Source organism: Sabethes cyaneus, chromosome 2, assembly GCF_943734655.1.
Source record: "Sabethes cyaneus chromosome 2, idSabCyanKW18_F2, whole genome shotgun sequence".
Lineage (NCBI taxonomy): Eukaryota > Metazoa > Arthropoda > Insecta > Diptera > Culicidae > Sabethes > Sabethes cyaneus.
In genome coordinates this window covers 5,879,194-5,896,639 of record NC_071354.1, presented here as the reverse complement: position 1 = coordinate 5,896,639, position 17,446 = coordinate 5,879,194, and the positions used below count along the sequence as shown (strand labels likewise).

General features: G+C 41.0%; 1 protein-coding gene across 1 annotated transcript; it reads right to left on the bottom strand.

Moving 5' to 3' along the window:
- Positions 1 to 3,342: 3,342 nt before the first annotated feature.
- LOC128738980 (uncharacterized) lies at positions 3,343 to 13,832 on the bottom strand. Its single transcript, XM_053834505.1, has 6 exons — positions 13,812 to 13,832; positions 13,431 to 13,547; positions 4,891 to 5,187; positions 4,669 to 4,822; positions 3,976 to 4,293; positions 3,343 to 3,902 (listed from the first exon to the last, which is right to left on the bottom strand). The coding sequence occupies exons 1-6, from the start codon at positions 13,830 to 13,832 to the stop codon at positions 3,343 to 3,345; spliced, it is 1,467 nt and encodes a 488-aa protein (XP_053690480.1).
- Between the last annotated feature and the right edge of the window lie 3,614 nt (positions 13,833 to 17,446).

Here is a 17,446-nt window from a genome sequence, read left to right as displayed (position 1 = left end):
CAAGACTCGTAGTTTGCCGAAAAGATTTCACAATCAATCGTTGGAGTTGGCTCCGTACAACCTGGAAAATGAGTGTCAAACAAACACTTAAGTACTTCATCTTCATCCGATGAGTATTCATCACTGGCCGTTTTTAGTGAATTTACGTTAAAATCCTTCGTCTTGGAGAGAATTTTATTAATTCTAGACGCTTCGTTTGTACTCGAGACATTAGAGCGTAGGTTTCTCCACCCAGTTCTCTCAGAGGCCCGGAACGCCTTTTTGTAAGCTTTGCGAGCTAACTTGTAGGCATCCTGACCATCTCTGTAACGTCGGTTCCAAGCCCTTCGACATTTCTTCCTAAGTTTCGCAAGTTCTGCGTTCCACCAAGGGGTAGCTCTTGTAGCACTCACTGTTCGAAGCGGACAAGCTTCTTCATATGCTTCTATTATTAGGGAATTTGTTTTCTCAACGACCTCTTCTAAGTCAGCTGGAGAATCGATGGACGGAAAATAGGCCATCTTTCCTAATATTACAGAACGGGTTGTTTCGCTCTTGCATTGTCTTTCTGAATTCATTATGTACCAATGACAGTAAATACATATGTGAAGTTGTCATTAGCTCATTTATTCCACAAGATATTGAAAAGAAATTCTACCAACGGTACCTATCCGCAGTTAAAGTTGTCCCACAGAGAACAGATTAACAGGCTCGAAGGAAGTAATTGATTTTTTGTGTGTAAAATCTGTCGGTAGCGCCCTCCAGAAATAGTTTGCCAAACGCATCACAAAATATCCATGTACCTTTTATCAATATTTCTTTGTGCTGGAGTTACATAGCAACGATGGCGGCAACATCAAGATTTAGTTTGCCACTGTTTAGTTACTGCTCGAGGGATGCTCTATTGAAGGATTACTCGTAAATTACATAAAAACCTTTTACACACTTTTTGTCAATTACCTGGTAGTCTGTTCTCTGTGGTTGTCCCTATGATGATAAACACAAGTGTGTATAGTCTATATTTAGTTATCGCTATGTCATATTTATATTAGTCAATTGTTTGTACAATTCAACTAACGAAATTGACTTATTAAAGATGTGATTGGTTAGAAGCAGTTCGAGTTGCATAGGTGCCTGATGGAGAAGAGATCTGTTTTCATGCGCATTGATGCAAGACTGATAATGGATTTGACTGTATTTTGTGTGTCGGACAATCATTGGGGCTATATTAGCCTGTTGACATTCGAATGCAGACACATTTGTGATTGACACATTGACGTCCAAAAAACGTTGACAGTTATTACTATCGTCACCTGTTATTACTACTGACACTTACACCTTGTAAGTGAGAAATCCATGCGAACTGCGATCAGAAAATTCAGTGAGGATAAACCGAAAACGGCTAAAAAAAATCCTGATAGCCCCTGTTTGGATTATCGTATAACGAAGGCGTTCAATTCGGCGTATAATGAAATCGTGAAATGCCAAGTATTTGGTTAAAGGTTAGAAGGATCTGGCAAGCTATTTGTGACTGCGATAAAATTTCGCAACCGTTTGTGACATGATTTGCAGCCACAAGAATCCTGTACTTTTCTGGCTAGATGTAACGTCGTGCCATTACGCAAAATCAACGATAGAATGGTATTTCTCTCCAAGAAAGCATTCGTTCCAAAGTACATGAATCTCTCTAATGGCCCGCAAATTCGACCATTTGAAGAATTTTGGGAATTGGCATAACACTTCTTAGGAAACATGTCTCTCTAGCAGAATCAATCTAACAATTTGAAAACGACTGGAAAAAGTGTCAAAACTTGTTGCTAATAAGTGTGTACTGAACCTTTTGAAGAACGTTCCCAAGAAAATGCGTCAGCTTGCATACCATCGTTCGATAGTAGAAATTAAGAACACTGCACTGTTTATTTTAACAGTATTTCTATCAAATTATCAAGTCACTTAGGCCATTTATCCATGCATCAATGATGCTGTACATCGCCAAACACCCCTCGGTTTTTTGAACCAAAAAGAAGCATACTATGATAACTTCCCATAAGAGACTATCGAAACTTCTCTCCCGAGCGTGAGTTCCCAAGCTACGCTCTGCATTTCTATTTGTCAGCGCCACCCATGATGTCGGGAGCGCGCCACCCCATCCGACGAATGTCTGTAGTAGTGGTAGAGGGTGGCAGGATAGGATGAGTGTCGTGTTGACACTGCACACCAACAGTGCGTTGTGTAAGCGTAAGAACAGTGATTTATGCGAAGGGTGTAAATGTCAAATTCACCAGGCGATCACAGAATCGGCGGTCGGCGGTGATGATGATTCATACTTTGTATGACCAAATGGCATTGTAGGTATAAGTTATGCATAAAAACGCAGAGCAAGTGCGCACGGACTGCACATCACACACAATAAATGGGGCCTGTCGCTGTCGCAGTCGCAGCAGGATGGCTGATGGATTACATTGCCGGAAAAGCGATGCGTGTACGTATGAGATAGGACACTTGATGTCTTCAATGTGTATGGCTATTTGGCTGCAGGGTAAATGTTTCTGTTTGTGACTGCCTTAAGTGTGGGCAATGTGAATTTTAAATTACGACTAATTAGGTCTGAGTAAAAATACAACTACAAGGTAGTTGTTACACTCCATTTTAAGCCGGAAACATAAAATATGTTTTCCAAATTTTAACATTTTGACTGTTTGATTCAGTTTGTTCAGAACTGAAAACAATTCACAAGGATTTAGGATTGTAAAAACAACAAACGAACGTTATCCTATACTTCCTCCCCCCAAACTCGCTTCAAAGCTAATCCAATATTTTTTCTTTTTTATTTTTGCGCCTTTGTTTTTTCATATAAAATAAAAAGTTCACAAAGTTATTCTGTATAGTATGTATGCATGTATGTATGCGTGGATTACTTTCGTTTCGACTCATCCCGTTTGTTTTCGGGCTTTCCACTTTCTGTTCTCATTTCTATCAACCTAACCAATTGATTACATATATCGTAACTTGTTTCTTATTGTTCTGCTAGCGTTTCAGTAGCGTTTATAACACATTTGCGTGGCATTCGATCACTTCTCAATATAAGTTCGCTAAGCGTTAAATACTCTTTTTTTACACACTCTCTTTTGTTTGCATTTGTGTTCCACTTGCAGTGTGGGATAAAATATATAGTTTACGATTCATCATCATTGAGATAAAATATCGACATTTGATTTTTTTGCTTTTTTGTTTGCTAGTAATGGATATAGTTTGCAACTGCAAGGTCTACTTCTTAACGTGTACACTTGTGATTGGTTTAAGCTAGTTGTTTTGGTTTAAACAAGCATTCAAAAGCTATTAATATTCTTAAGAAATGGCCCGTCATTTTTTGCTACTTTTTGCGGTGTTGGTTTTCTCTACCAAAGCCGACGATTGCTTCGATGAGGATGTTTTGACAGTTGGTTTGGTGCTGTTGCTGCTGCTAGTTGTTGTGCTATTGGTGTTTGCAATAGCATCAGTGCTGCTACTACTGACAGAAGAACTTACGGATGTGACGGTTGGCTTTGTTGTGGCGGTTGTAGTAGTACTTTTTGAGCTGCCACTTTTCTTGGCTGGAGAAGCGCTACTACTGGGACTGGGGCTAGTGTCGATGCAGTCAAGTTTAACAGTACTACCGGTATTAGTGTTAGCCGCTGGCGGCTTGGATGGTGCTTTCACCGAAACGGTCCGTTTCGGCGAAGGCTTTGGTGATGAGTCCGGCGTGGACTTCGGTGTAGACTTTGGTGTAGATTTTGGTGTTGATCTTAGACTAACGCGACGGCTTACACCTGGAGAAGCTGCTCCAGAGGGACTGCTGGTCCCGAGATAAATGGCCGAGCCGGTGTTTTTGGCATTACCTGCCAAATCGACTCGGGAACCGTGGATGGAGGGTGGTGCCGAGCCTGCCGCAAATAAAACAGATTTGGGAATTAACTTTGCTTCAATCTGAGATAGGACTCATTCTCATTCACTTACCCGTGTACGAGTACAAACCCGCCGGACTACTCCGCGGTCGGAACGTACTGACGATGCTGGAACTGCGCCGCAGTTCGCCCAACTCACCGATATCGATTTCGGCCGCATAGTCTCCTGCCGAGCGAGGATTACTGGGACTATTCTGTCCAGCGGCGGCTTTCGAGAAACGTGGAGACGTCGGGCAGGACTGGGGCGCCGTGGAACCCCGCACCGACAGCTGCGACGACGTCGACGGCGACGATGACAGGTTGTATTGCTTTTTCGGCGACGGTGGGCTTGCCTTCCGGCGGAGACCGCGCGACTCCGACCGGCAGATTCCTGCGGGTGCGACCAAGCGTTTGTTTTGTTCAAAAAGGTACCTTTTTGGCGGTGTGCATGAATTTTTCAACAACGAACAACAGCTAAGATGGTGCTAAGTGACTGTATGAATGCTTAAGACAGTCGCTTAGTGCTATGGAATGTGTGTTCATACCTTTGAAAGGTGAAAATGAATTGTTTCAGCATTTGAATGAAATAATTATGAGCTTTGCTGTAAAGTGGAAGAGTGAAAAATGGTTAAATGAAATGCTGTGAGTTAAGCAACTTTACGTGGTTACAATGAAGATTTTCTAATACACACTACAAGCGATAGATAAACTATGACTAGTTGAACTATTTTTCTTTTCTATTACAAACTATTGCTGGAGATCTCACCTGTAGGACAGTCTTTACCAAACTTGCACTGGCCTTCACAAACACCTTTATTTTCTAGCAAAATTTCGAAATTGTCTAAAGCTACAAAACATTGCTGTCTATCATTTTCTTCCAAAGCTAAGCTAGGAAAGCGTTCTTTGAGGCGCTTTCGTTCCTGCAAGTTAAACAAGAAAAAAAACCCATCAGTTTATCGGTACTCCACTTATCTGCAACCGATCGTACCTCCAACAATTTGCTTGTTTCGAACTCCTGCAGCTGGTTCTGGAAGCCGAGGTTCGGGTTGGCAATGGCGCGACCAGCGCGCACCACCTTCAGGGCCTCCTTCCAGCTGAGCGGCGTCACGGACATGATGTAGGCAACGGCCACCGTGACCGAGCGGGACATGCCGGCCAGACAGTGGATCAGCACGTTGCCATCCTTGAGCCGGGCGGCGTGAATGAAATCGTTGCACACCGAGAAGTACTGCGACAGGTTTTGGTCCGGCGTGTCGGCGGCCATCACACAGAGGTAGTGTTTGTCCTGTGGATTGTGGATGGAATGAAATGTGAATATTAATTGTTATATGTATATCGGTACATTCCACTCTCAGAGTATTTGAATCGGCTCGGTGTAATATTTGATAGATTTTTTGTTTTTAAATGTGAAAAACAAACAAGTTAATTTTTTCTGCATGAAGCGTTGCAGCCTACTTTGATTTTTTCGTTATAAGTGATTGTTGGTGGTTGTTATATGCGATGAAATCGAACCTCAAGTACCTCGCTGACTGAAACCTGAAACGTCAAAATGACCGGAGGTCTAGTAAAACTAGCACTTCATTAAGATGGTCATTGTTGTTTGAGATTAAGCATCGAGGGATTTAACCTATTGATTTGATAATCAAACTCTATTCTATAGAACAAAATAAATATGTAAAGCAGGCGGATGAAACGCGTCACGCAAAAATCGTAGCAAAATCGACAGCTGGCTGCAGGTGACAGCGGTCTCGATTAACTAATACAATAAACGATAAACTAATACGATTTGATAAAATTTCGACACCGTTTGTTTGGCATATTTTGCACAACGACATATCGTGCTGCAATGTCAATTAAAAAAAACAGGTCGATAATTTAATTGTAGAGGCGAATGCACGAATATGTAAAACCTCTCAAATAAAATAACAACAACAGCAATAATTCAATTTGGTAGCATAAAACATTTGAAAAGTTGAATTTTCCCCTTCATCTCCTGTTACTTTTCATTTTTCTTATCTATTATACCTTTTCCTTCCACTTTTTTTGCTTTTTCTTCTCTTTTGCTTTCCAATCTTTATATTCCTTTTTATTCATCTTATCCTTTCTATGCTTGTTTTCATTTATCTTCCTTTTCTCGGCTCTTGTCCATTTTTTCTAACTTTTCTTTCTCTTTATTTCCGAGATTTTTAGCCGTGGGATAGTCCATCTCGTCTTTTTTTCGCTTATATATTTTATTTTCCTTTTTCTTTCACTTTTCCCTGTTTTTTCCCTTTCTTTTTCCATTTTTCTCTTCTTTTTCTCTTTCCCTTTTGTTCGTCTTTTCCTTTCCTTTTCCTTGGGGTTTCCCTATTCCCTGTTCTTTTTTCTTTTCCTTCCCTCCACTTTGCTTTCCATTTTTCTTGTCCCATTTCCTTTTTTTTTGCCTTTTCTTTGTATTCTTTTTCTCGCTCTCCCCTTTCACTTCCCTTTTTCATTTTCTCTTTCCCTTTTTTCTTGATTCTTTCCCTAATCCCTCCTTTCTTTAATTTTTCTCTTTTTCTCTTAACTTGTTCCGATTCGTTTTTCCTTTTTCTTTACTTTTTCCTTTATCTTTTGATTTTTTTGCCATATTTTCATTTTTCTTCTTATATTTCTTTTTATTTTCTATGTTTTTTTTCTTTTTCTGCGTTACTATCTTCTTTTGCTTTTGCTTTTCCATATCTTCTACTCATTATTTGCACTTTACTTTTCATTTCGTTTCTCTTTTGTTTAATTTCTACTTCGACCTATATTTCACCTTTAGACTTGGCCCAGAATTTGACCTTAAACTTCTGTTGGGCAATGATAGTGGCTCATGTTGAGTCGCACTAGGGTTGTTCAGTTCAAGGGTCTGTTGCGGCGAACATCCTCCCCCCCGTGCCGCATCAAATTTTTGATTCAGCGTCACAAGGTCCTACAACACAACAGGCCTTTTTAAAACACCTACTGAGGTCTATACATCTGCTCGACGTGCTACTCCATCTTTTCCTAGAATTGTACGAATCACTCGTCCACGTATCCACCGGTTTCTAATATTTTCGTCTACTATGTAAACAAGATCTCCTTCCTCGATCGGCTTCACGTCCTTAAACCACTTCGTACGCCTAATAATAGTTGGTAGATACTCCACTAGCCAACGACGCCAGAAATTGTTCAGTGTATGCCTTATGCCTTCCAGCTATTCCTCTCAGTGCCATTCCAGTATTGGTTGGAAATTTCTCTGGTTCTCGCACACCGCTCGAATTGAGCTGTAGAAAATGTTTCGGTGTTAAAGATTCCTTCTCGGCCGTTTCCAGTGGGATGAACGTTAATGGTCTGGAGTTAACCATGCTCTCGGCTTCTGTCAGTACTGTGAGAAAAGATTCGTCATGCAGCTTTCGCTCTACTGGGACGCATCCCTGCGCTGATTTGACAGCCCGAACCATCCTCTCCCAGCAGCCTCCCATATGGGGAGAAGCAGGAGGATTAAACCACCACTGTGTTTGAGCATTCGTGAAAGTACTTCCTAAATCAGTATGAATTCTTTTAATTTCATCTTATAGTTTATGGCTGGCCCCTACAAAATTTGTACCGTTGTCGAAGTAAATTTCTTGCGGAGCTCCCCGCCATGCTATGAACCTTTTGATCGCTTTCTGGCATCCATCTTGCATGTGGTTAAACCGGCAACTACTTCAAGATGGATAGCTCTTATTGTAAGGCAAGTAAAAAGGCAAACCCATCGTTTCGCTACGCTCCGTCCGGTTTTCACTAGATACGGTCCAAAAAGGTCTATGCCTACGTAAGTGAATGGGCGTACGTATGGTTATAATCGTACCGCGGGAAGTGGCCCCATTTTTGGTGCAACCGGCGTTGTTTTGTATACGCGACACCACATACAGCGCTTTCTGGTCAAACGAACTTCGACTCTCAATCGCGGAACGTGGAATTTCTGACGCACTTCGTTGACTATGGTTTCATCATTAGCATGACCGTACTTTCGATGGTAGAAAGCCAACAATAGTGCCACTTTCGTTTACGACGAAACAGGCGCAACTCTGATCCGTCCTTGGTCTACGATGCGGAAATACGCTACCGCTGCAAAGGCTTGAACACTTGCGTAAACAAACACGTGCAATTCCAGGTTATTGAAGCTTACTGGATCATACCGCGGATCATAGCATCTAGGAATACGCAATTCGACCATTTTCTTGAGAACCACCAACCACTCCATCCAACGGGAGGCAATCTCTACTGGAACGCTGCTATCCCAATCAGTGTGTGCGCGCCAAACTTCTTGAATGAGAATTTTCCCGTGGACGTAGTGGTGTGCGTAGTTTGTGCACCTCTGGGAAGGCTGTGAGAAATCGCTTGTGTGCGATAATTCCCATGAGAGAAATGTGTAGTAATTCGCTTGTGCGCATTTTACTTCATTGAATACGCTGGTATGCGTAGCTTGTGCGCCTCTAATTCCAGCTAACTGGCACCTTTATCTCATTTGCTTTGCGTTGACAAGGGCTAACATCACTGCGGGTTCAGGAGTCGTGGGCCCCACTGACAGCTGAAGAGCTAACTTGTGTGAAGAGTGGCGAATATATGATATCTCGTTTACGCTGACGCTAACATGTTGGCATCGAAAACATGATTTCCTGCCAGCTACTTGGATAATTCCCCTGAGAGGGAAGTTTTAGGTTTTAGTAATTCGCTTGTGCGCGTGTTACTTTATTGAATACGCTGGTATGCGTAGTTTGATCGCCTCTGGGAAGGCTTTGGGAAATCGCCTGTGTGCAATACAGCAAAGTTTCGTTAATTGGTGGTTCGTTAATTGGGCGGTTCGTTAATTGGGTGCTCGCTAATTGGGCTATGTGACAACTTGAATGTCAAAATTGTATGGAATTTTCGAGTTTAGAAATTTCTAACAACTGTAAGTCGGCCCAATTAGCGAATCAGCTGGAGTGCAGTCGTGGCCCAATTAACGAATTCAGGTTGTAGTTCCCCGGAGGGGAATTTTCTAGTAACTAGTGTGCGCAATTTGGCAACTTTTACTCTACCACATGTTCCTCTGAGTATTTTGAGTTCCTATGAAAAGGACGGAATACAGTGGAATTTCGAACCAAAGCGCAATTTTTTTTACAGTTTGGTATGAGGATGATGACGAAAATGATGATAGTAATGACGGAAATGATGACGAAAAAGATAATATTAATAGAAATGATTATTGTAATCAGGAAAATGATGATAGTAATGACGGAAATGATGGTAATGACCAAAATTATTAAGGTAATGACGAAAATGATATTTATGATGATGAAAATGACGGAAATGATGATGACAAAGTCGAAAATTTCTGTAATCACGAAAATGATGGCGAAATGACAAAAATGATGATAGTAATGACGGAAATGATTATTGTAATCACGAAAATGATAGTGGTAATGACGAAAATAATGATAGTAATTACGGAAATGATGGTAATGAGGGAAATAATTTTGGTAATGACGAATATGATGATGGTAATGACAAAAAAAGATGAAAGTAATGACGGATATCATAATAAATGATGATGATAATGACGAAAATGATTATTGTAATCACGAAAATGATGGCGGTAAAGACGAAAATGATGCCTGTAATGTCAGAAATCATGATAAAAATGAGGAAAATGATGATGATAATGACGGAAATGTTAATTGTAATCACGAAAATGATGGTGGTGATGACGCAAATGATGATGGTAATGTAAAATATGGTAATGACGAAAATGATGTTGGTAGTGACGAAAATGATCATAGCAATGACGGAAATGATGATGATAATGACGAAACTAATAATGGTAATGACAAAAATGATAATGAAAATGACGAAAATGATTATAGTAATTACGAAAATGATGATGGTAATGACAAAAATAATAATAGTAATGACGGAAATGATGAGAATCACGAAAATGATGATACTAATAACAAAAAGGGTTATTGTAATCAGGAAAATGAAGACAATAATAACGAAAATTATGATAGTGACGACGAAAATGATGAATAGATTATGGTAATGACGAAAATGACCATAGCAAAGACGGAAATGATGATGATAATTACGAAACTAATGATGGTAATGTAATGACAAAAATGATAATGAAAGTGACTAAAATGGCTATTGTAATCAGGAAAACGAAGACAACAATAACGAAAATGATGATAGTAACGACGAAAATAATGAATATGACGAAACTGATTATGGTAATCACGAAAGTGATGAGGAATGACCAAACTGATTATGGTAATGACGAAAACGATGGTAATGATTGAAATGAAGACTACTCGTATAATGATGAAAATGATTGCGGTAATGATAAAAATGATGATGATTATTACAAAACTAATGATGGTAATGACAAAAATGATAATGTAAATGACGAAAATGATCATTGTTATTACGAATATGGAGATGGTAAGGACGAAAATGATATTTATGTCAAAAATGATGATGAAAACGGGACAATGAGAAGGATGATAATGACCCAACCGATGATAGTGATGATGGAAATGATGATGGTTATGATAAAAATAATCGTGAAAATGACGAAAATAATGACTATAATTACGAAAAGGATTATAAAAATGACAAAAGTGATGATAATGACGAAACTGAAGATGATGATGAAGACAAAAAATTGATGAAAATAATGTTTTATCAAGATAATTTACCAGAAGAGTAGGAGAGGGGGTGAATGTAGGGAACGTACGAAGTTAGAAGAATTAACGTAAAAATAAATCTAATGAAACTAAATCATTTGTTTCAGTGTAACTGAAATTGCTTTGCATGTGTTGCGAGAATGTGTCATACGAACGGTAAGAGACAATCAGAACAATTTTGAATCGCTCAATATGAGACTCACGTATACTGACACATGGCATGATAAAGCTTGCTCTAAAAACAAAGAGTCAGTTTTTGGACGAACGTAGACGTTTACGGACGTTGTTCCGTGTTCTGGAGGGCTCGGTCGGAGGCAACCGAGACAGACACTACATGCTGTACTTGGATTTGGATTTCCACTTTGACTTTAATTTTATTTTGGACTTAGCCTAGGATGTGGACTTAGACGGACTTAAATTTGAACTTGGGTTTCGATTTCGAATTGAAATGAGAATTGCAATTGAACTAGGATCCTTGGACCTGGAAATGTACTTATACATGCACCTAGACATGGACTTGAACTCTTGGGTTTGCACTGTTAGCCTTAGGCTCCTAGGTTCGGGCTTGGGTTGCTTTCGATCTTGGGATTGCATTTGAACATGCATTTAAATTTGAACACTGAATTGAAATTTGGACTTGTACGGGAAGCAGTGCTTCAATTTGTCCTGCAAATTGAACTTAAGGTAGAAACAGAATGCTGCGTCAACACGTCCCTCAGGGTTATTCTGACAGTTTTTCCATGGGTTAACTGTCAAATTGGCACTTTAGGCTTGGATTTGGATCTGGATCTGGACCGGGACCCAAACCTGTACCTTGACCTGGACCTAGACATATGCTTGGACCTTTGTTTGGACCTTTGCTTGGACCTTTATCTGAACTTTTGTCTTCACCTGTGCCTAAACCTAATCCTAGGACCAAACCGAGTCCTAGGCTTAGACCAACTCCTAGGCCTAGACCTAGTCCTAGGCCTAACCCTATTCCTGCACCCACTTGGGTCTGATCATGGCCTTGCTTCTGATCTTGGAATTACATTTGACCTTGAACTTGGATCCGACTTTGGAGTTGGATCTGACCCTTTACTTCGATCTGAATGTTTACTTGAATCTGATTTTGAACAAGGCGGACTTGTACTTGAGGTTGGATTAAGACTTGGACCCAGGCCTAAACCTCACCTGAACTTGGACTTGGACATGGACCAAGGTGGGAGCTGTACCTTTGCTTAGACCTTCGCCTGGAACTTTCCCTGAACCTTTGTTTGTACCTTCACCTTGACCTTGGACTTGGATTTGACCTTGGTTGGACTCAGATCTGACTTTGAACTTGGATTTGACCTTTTACTTCCATCTGACCCTAGGATATGAATCTGACTCTGGACAGGGTGGACTTAGACTTGGGTTCGGATTTAGGCTAGAATTTAAACTTGGACCTTGGCTTGAATCTGGCCTGTACTTGGATTTGTTCTTGAATCTAGACTGGGCATAGAGTTGCATCTGAGTTTTAGTTTGGGCTTGGATTTGGATTTCCTCTTTGATTTTATCTTGGACTTGACCTTGGGCTAAGCCTGCACTTGTACCTAGATCTGGAACGGGACCTGGACTTGGATATGACCATTTTTTGTGTGTGTGTGGATATTATCACTACGACCAGCATTTTGATCTATTGTAATCTTATCCAGGTGTTGTTCCGCACTTCGTTGTTATTGCAGTATCGCTATAGAGTGAGCGAACTGCTTATTATCCGTCCTTAAAGTGTCGGTGTGTTTTCACCCCTTTTTCCCTCTACGCTTCTTACTACTTTTCAACCAATCTAGCTCTAGAGCCAGGTAGTGCGAAGACTAGTTATAATTTGTCCTTGGACAAGAGGCTTCATTCGCACCTTGAGCAAGTACCACTTTTACAACTTGCCCTGGCAAGAGGCTTTCATTGTTAGTAAACGCAGAATGCAGAAGGAAGGATGAGGAGGGGCCTGGGAATAAACCCATGCTAAAGTCACTTAACATCGAATGACCTGATTCTACTAAGATTCGAACCCACGACCATTCGCTTGTCAAGGCAGACTCGGTAACCTTGCGGCTACTTGGATCTGACCATGGTCTTGGATCTGACTCTGGACTTGGATCTGAGCCTGGACTTTGACTTGGAGTTGGACTTAATTTGTACTTTGATCTGTACTTGGAGTCTTGGGATTGCATTTGGACTTGCGTTTAAATTTGAACACGGAGTTGAAATTTGGACTTGTACGGATAGCAGTGCTTTATTCGCGCTGAAACTTGAACTTAGGCTTGTATTCGGACCTGGATCTGGACCTGGACCTTTGACTAGACCTTTGGATGAACCTTTGCCCGAACCTGGGCCTTTGATCTAGTCCTGGACCTAGATCTAGACCCACGCCATGGAACTGAATTTGAACTTGTACTTGCATGTGTCATTGGACTTGGATTCGAGCTCCCAACTTTCCCAACTTTCGCCAGGTGTACGATGGAAATCTCTCCAAGCAGTGCAGACGCAAGTAAACGGCAGCTACAGGCACTGCCGTTTACTTGAATCTGAGTCTTTACTAGGATATGACCCTGGATTTGAATCATGTTTCTGGATGGACAGGGTGGACTTATATTTGGGGTTGGATTTAGGCTTTGATACATTCGACAAGTGATAATCATTCGTGATAAATAAGACCGCCATCATCTCGCTTAAAAAAGGTCACACGTTTCCCTCGAAATCTATTTGCTAAAAAAAAGTGCAATTTTCAGTACATCCAATAGGCATGAATAACAATTCCGATTATCCCATAATCCCATTACCGGTGCCATCGCACTCCAACAATCCCCCCCGTACTCACCGGATGAAATCGCCGCGGGCTATCATGTATTGAGACGATGTGCGTGATTTGAAAACGATCTAACTGCTGATAGTCTTTCGAGTCCCGGTAATTGCCAACGTACAATCCCGGCATAACCTAAACGAAGCAAAACCGAAAAAATGAAAGGAAAAGAAAAAGGAGAAATTAAAAATTTACCATTGAGCTCTAGTGGAATTATTTGCATTCTGCTTTGCGCTGTGTGGCGTTATTTATTCTATCGGGAAATTCGAATCCAATCAGTTTGCTCGACAAACAATGTCGCATGCCGAATGCCGGGAACAAACTGGAGGTTATGGATAGCCCATCTCCATCCCGTTCGAACGAATAACCGACCCTGACAAGCAATAACGAGTTCATTACCTTGTTCATTCCATTACCCATGACGGTGTGTTGTTTGCGCTGGTTTTCTTAGTGTATTGTCTCCTCTCTAGCTCCTAAATATTTTCTTTGTATATATGCTTCCAAAGTTCCCGACCAGCGTGTAACGCGAACAAACATCAACAATAATAACAACGGCGGCAGCGGTGACGACGACGACGACGACCGCGGGAACGACGACAACGGCGATGATGATTATTGTTGTCCCCGAGTGGGCTGAACATCATCATCACTAGCACCACCGGCATGATGATGGATAGTGTACTTTCCCAACCGACCTTCGGAAAGATCCGGACTCTCCCCTGCTGTCGTGGCGGTCCATCCGGTATCCGATCTCAGCGCTTGTAGTCGCTCTGCGGACGCAAATCGAACAGCCGAGTTTTTCATTGAACTTTTTTCTCCTTTTTCGCACAGGGCCACAGAGCCAAACGGCAATTATTCTAAAAAAAGCCTCCGAACCGAACGAACCGATTTAGTCCGCCGTGGTTTGACCACGCGCCCTTCGCTTTCTTTTTCAACAAGAGGCTGGCTGCTGTAATAAAGTTTTCCAGCCAACCCTCACCCCCTCCGTGGGCGGGTGGCTCGGTGCCAGTGGGTGGGAAACTTTTCGCGTTCGTCTATATTTAGCTGAAAGAAGAAAAAGGGAAAAACGGAAAAAATTTGCAACGAATGTGGATAAAAGTTATATTATCTTCATCAATTGTGGGCCGATAGGTTCGCAGTGCTGTCAGATGGACGCCATTTATTGCTGTGTTCGAGAGTACAATCAATCTAGCTAGCGTATTACGCTAGGGCTACTAGGATGAGTAACAGAAGAGGGTCAATATGTTTGTACAACGTGTGTCAATGGAAGGGCAACTGTAAATAGAAACAGTAGATAGTAGGTAAACGGATTTTCTTTTTTATTAGAAGTGCGTACATCGCCGGGGGAAGTGAGCCGTCTGAGGATTCTACAAAAACGTTTACGTTTGACGTTAATAAAGGGAAAGCCAACAATGTTGTTGCATCACGGTTGCCTTCCTTACCGCTGAAGATGCTCTACTGTGCCTCAAACAGGTTCAAGAGCTTTAATTATTTAATTCGCAGTTTTACACCCTTCATCGCTAGTTGTATTTTGTGGGCCTCTTCAAATCGTAGAATCACTGCAGAATTAACACCAATTCAACTCTTAATAATCAGTTTACACACAATTTTTAATGTTCTACTAAGTTTTTCAGTATATCAAACCGACGACCCATCGGCGAAAGTGCCGGCCACTACGGAGGATTTATTCGCTTTCCTTAGTCATTCGGTGCGTCTGAAGTCCGGTCCAGGAAGCTCTCTATTTCGTTGATCTGATTTTGATTTGAGCCAGGATCGCAGGGCAAATCCCATTCGCTGTTCAAAAACCTTCCCAAAGAAGAGAATCCTTTCAAATTTTCGTCTTCTTTCCAATGTGTCCATATGCAACAAATGACAACGGTCTTGATACGAAGACAGATTGGATGTGTTACTCCATGGAAGATATTTAAGCGCGTATCGAATGAAATTGCGTTGGATGGCTTCCAATCTGGACGACCAAATACCTAAGGGCTGCGTATTCAATAAATCACACAAGAGAGTAGTAAAGAGCGCGCAGGCAATATGGATCCCGAAATTCCTTGGTGACTCGAAAGATAAATCCCAAATTTTTATTGAGCTTCGCTATTATGTAACGCTCAGGGAACGAGAGCTTCTCGTCGCGGTGTGCACCTAGATCTTTGATAACGAAGACTCTATCCCGCGACTCGCCATCGATATTGTAGTTCCATTGAATCGGACTTTTTTTGCGGTTGAATGAAATGACCGAGCATTTACGCACACTGCTGAGGAGCTCGGTCATTTTGCACCACAGTATATACCCAACATATGAGCTGGTTGAAGGACGTGAATATTGTCGGCTGAATATGACATTTGGCCATTGGATCTACTTCTGTACTATTAGCTTGAGAGCTGCTTGACTTTCTGAAAATATCTGGAATTAAAGAAAAGGGAAAAATTTCTTCCGATTCTGATGAAGCCTGCAAGTCGTAGGCGAAATACGTATCTGTCGCGAATAAATATTAATAGGGGAATTTAATTGGATAAAGTTTTTTCTTTTCTTTAATTTCAGGTTTCGTATTCCTCTAAGACGCTTCAAAAACTTCAGTCAATATCTGTATATTGGAATTATGTATAACGTGCGCTCCCTGGCCTATTGGACCCCCCCCCCCCCCTTCGTTTTTCCCTAAACAAGCGGAATTAAAATGCAAAACCACCCAAAAACGATAGTATTTTGATGGAACCAGCCTACTATGCAAGTATGACAGTTGTCACATGCTGTAAACACAAAACAAAAATAAATTTGTTTTTGAGCAGCTTCCGATGTAATAAGCTATTTTCTTGTCAAAATCTGTAAATAACCGGTTGTTGCGATTAGATTGCATGAAGTGAGCTTCAAAAAGACCCTGCCAAAAACACGGTATGAAACGCTTGATTTGCTTTAGCATTTAATATTTTTTCAAAGAAATTGCGATGGTGCAATTTGCCCCCTTGCAAATATGGTTATAAACATAGGTAAACAGATCTAAGTTGAAGTCAATTGCCATTATTTAATTCAATTAGTATTGTAGAGTAACCGTGGTGGGAATAATTTATTACCAACGTCCAAATTGCGGGTAATTCAACTACGCGGTGCAAAATGCCACAACTGCAGTATAATGTGCCCCATGCAAAAAAGAAAAAGTGCACCAGAAGGCAGGAACTAGGTTTATTTTATATTAAAATACGATATTTTGAAAACATCGGAAATAGTTTTACTTTCTGCAAAATAGCGTTGGTCTGTTTCAAATTACCGCTTTGGGCATGTTATACTGCAGGTGGGGCATTTTACCCCGCGCAAAAGAGTAACACAACATTTAGATGCTTTTATAAATAATTCCTAGCATTGTTATCTACTATATAAAAATGGATTTCTGTCTGTCTGTCTGTCGGGATGTTCCTTATAGAATCAAAAACTACTGAACATATCGGCGTGAAAATTTGCATGTAGAGGTTTTTGGGGCCAGGAAAGGTTATAGTGATGGTTAGAGACCCCTCCCCCCACTAAGAGGGGGGGCTACCATACAAATGAAACACAAATTTCTGCACAACTCGAGAACAAGTCAAGCAAATAGAACAAAATTTGGCATGTGGGTGTGTTTGGTGACAAGAAATTATTCTATGGTAAATTGGGACCCCTCCCCTCTTTAGAAGGGGAATTATGACTCCTCTCCCCTTTAAGAGGGGGGGCTTCCATACAAATCAAATACAAATTTCCTCATAACTCGAGAACTAATTAAGCAAATGGAACAAAATTTTGCATGTAAAAGTTTTCGAGGGCGAGAATATTTTCTATGGTCAATTAGGACCTCTCCCAACTTTAAGAGGGGGGGCTCCTATACAAACGAAATACAAATTTCCTCATAACTCGAGAACTAATTAAGCAAATGGAACAAAATTTTGCATGTAAAAGTTTTCGAGGGCGAGAATATTTTCTATGGTGAATTAGAACCCCTTCCCACTTTAAGAGGGGGGCTCCTATACAAACGAAATACAAATTTCCACATAACTCGAGAACT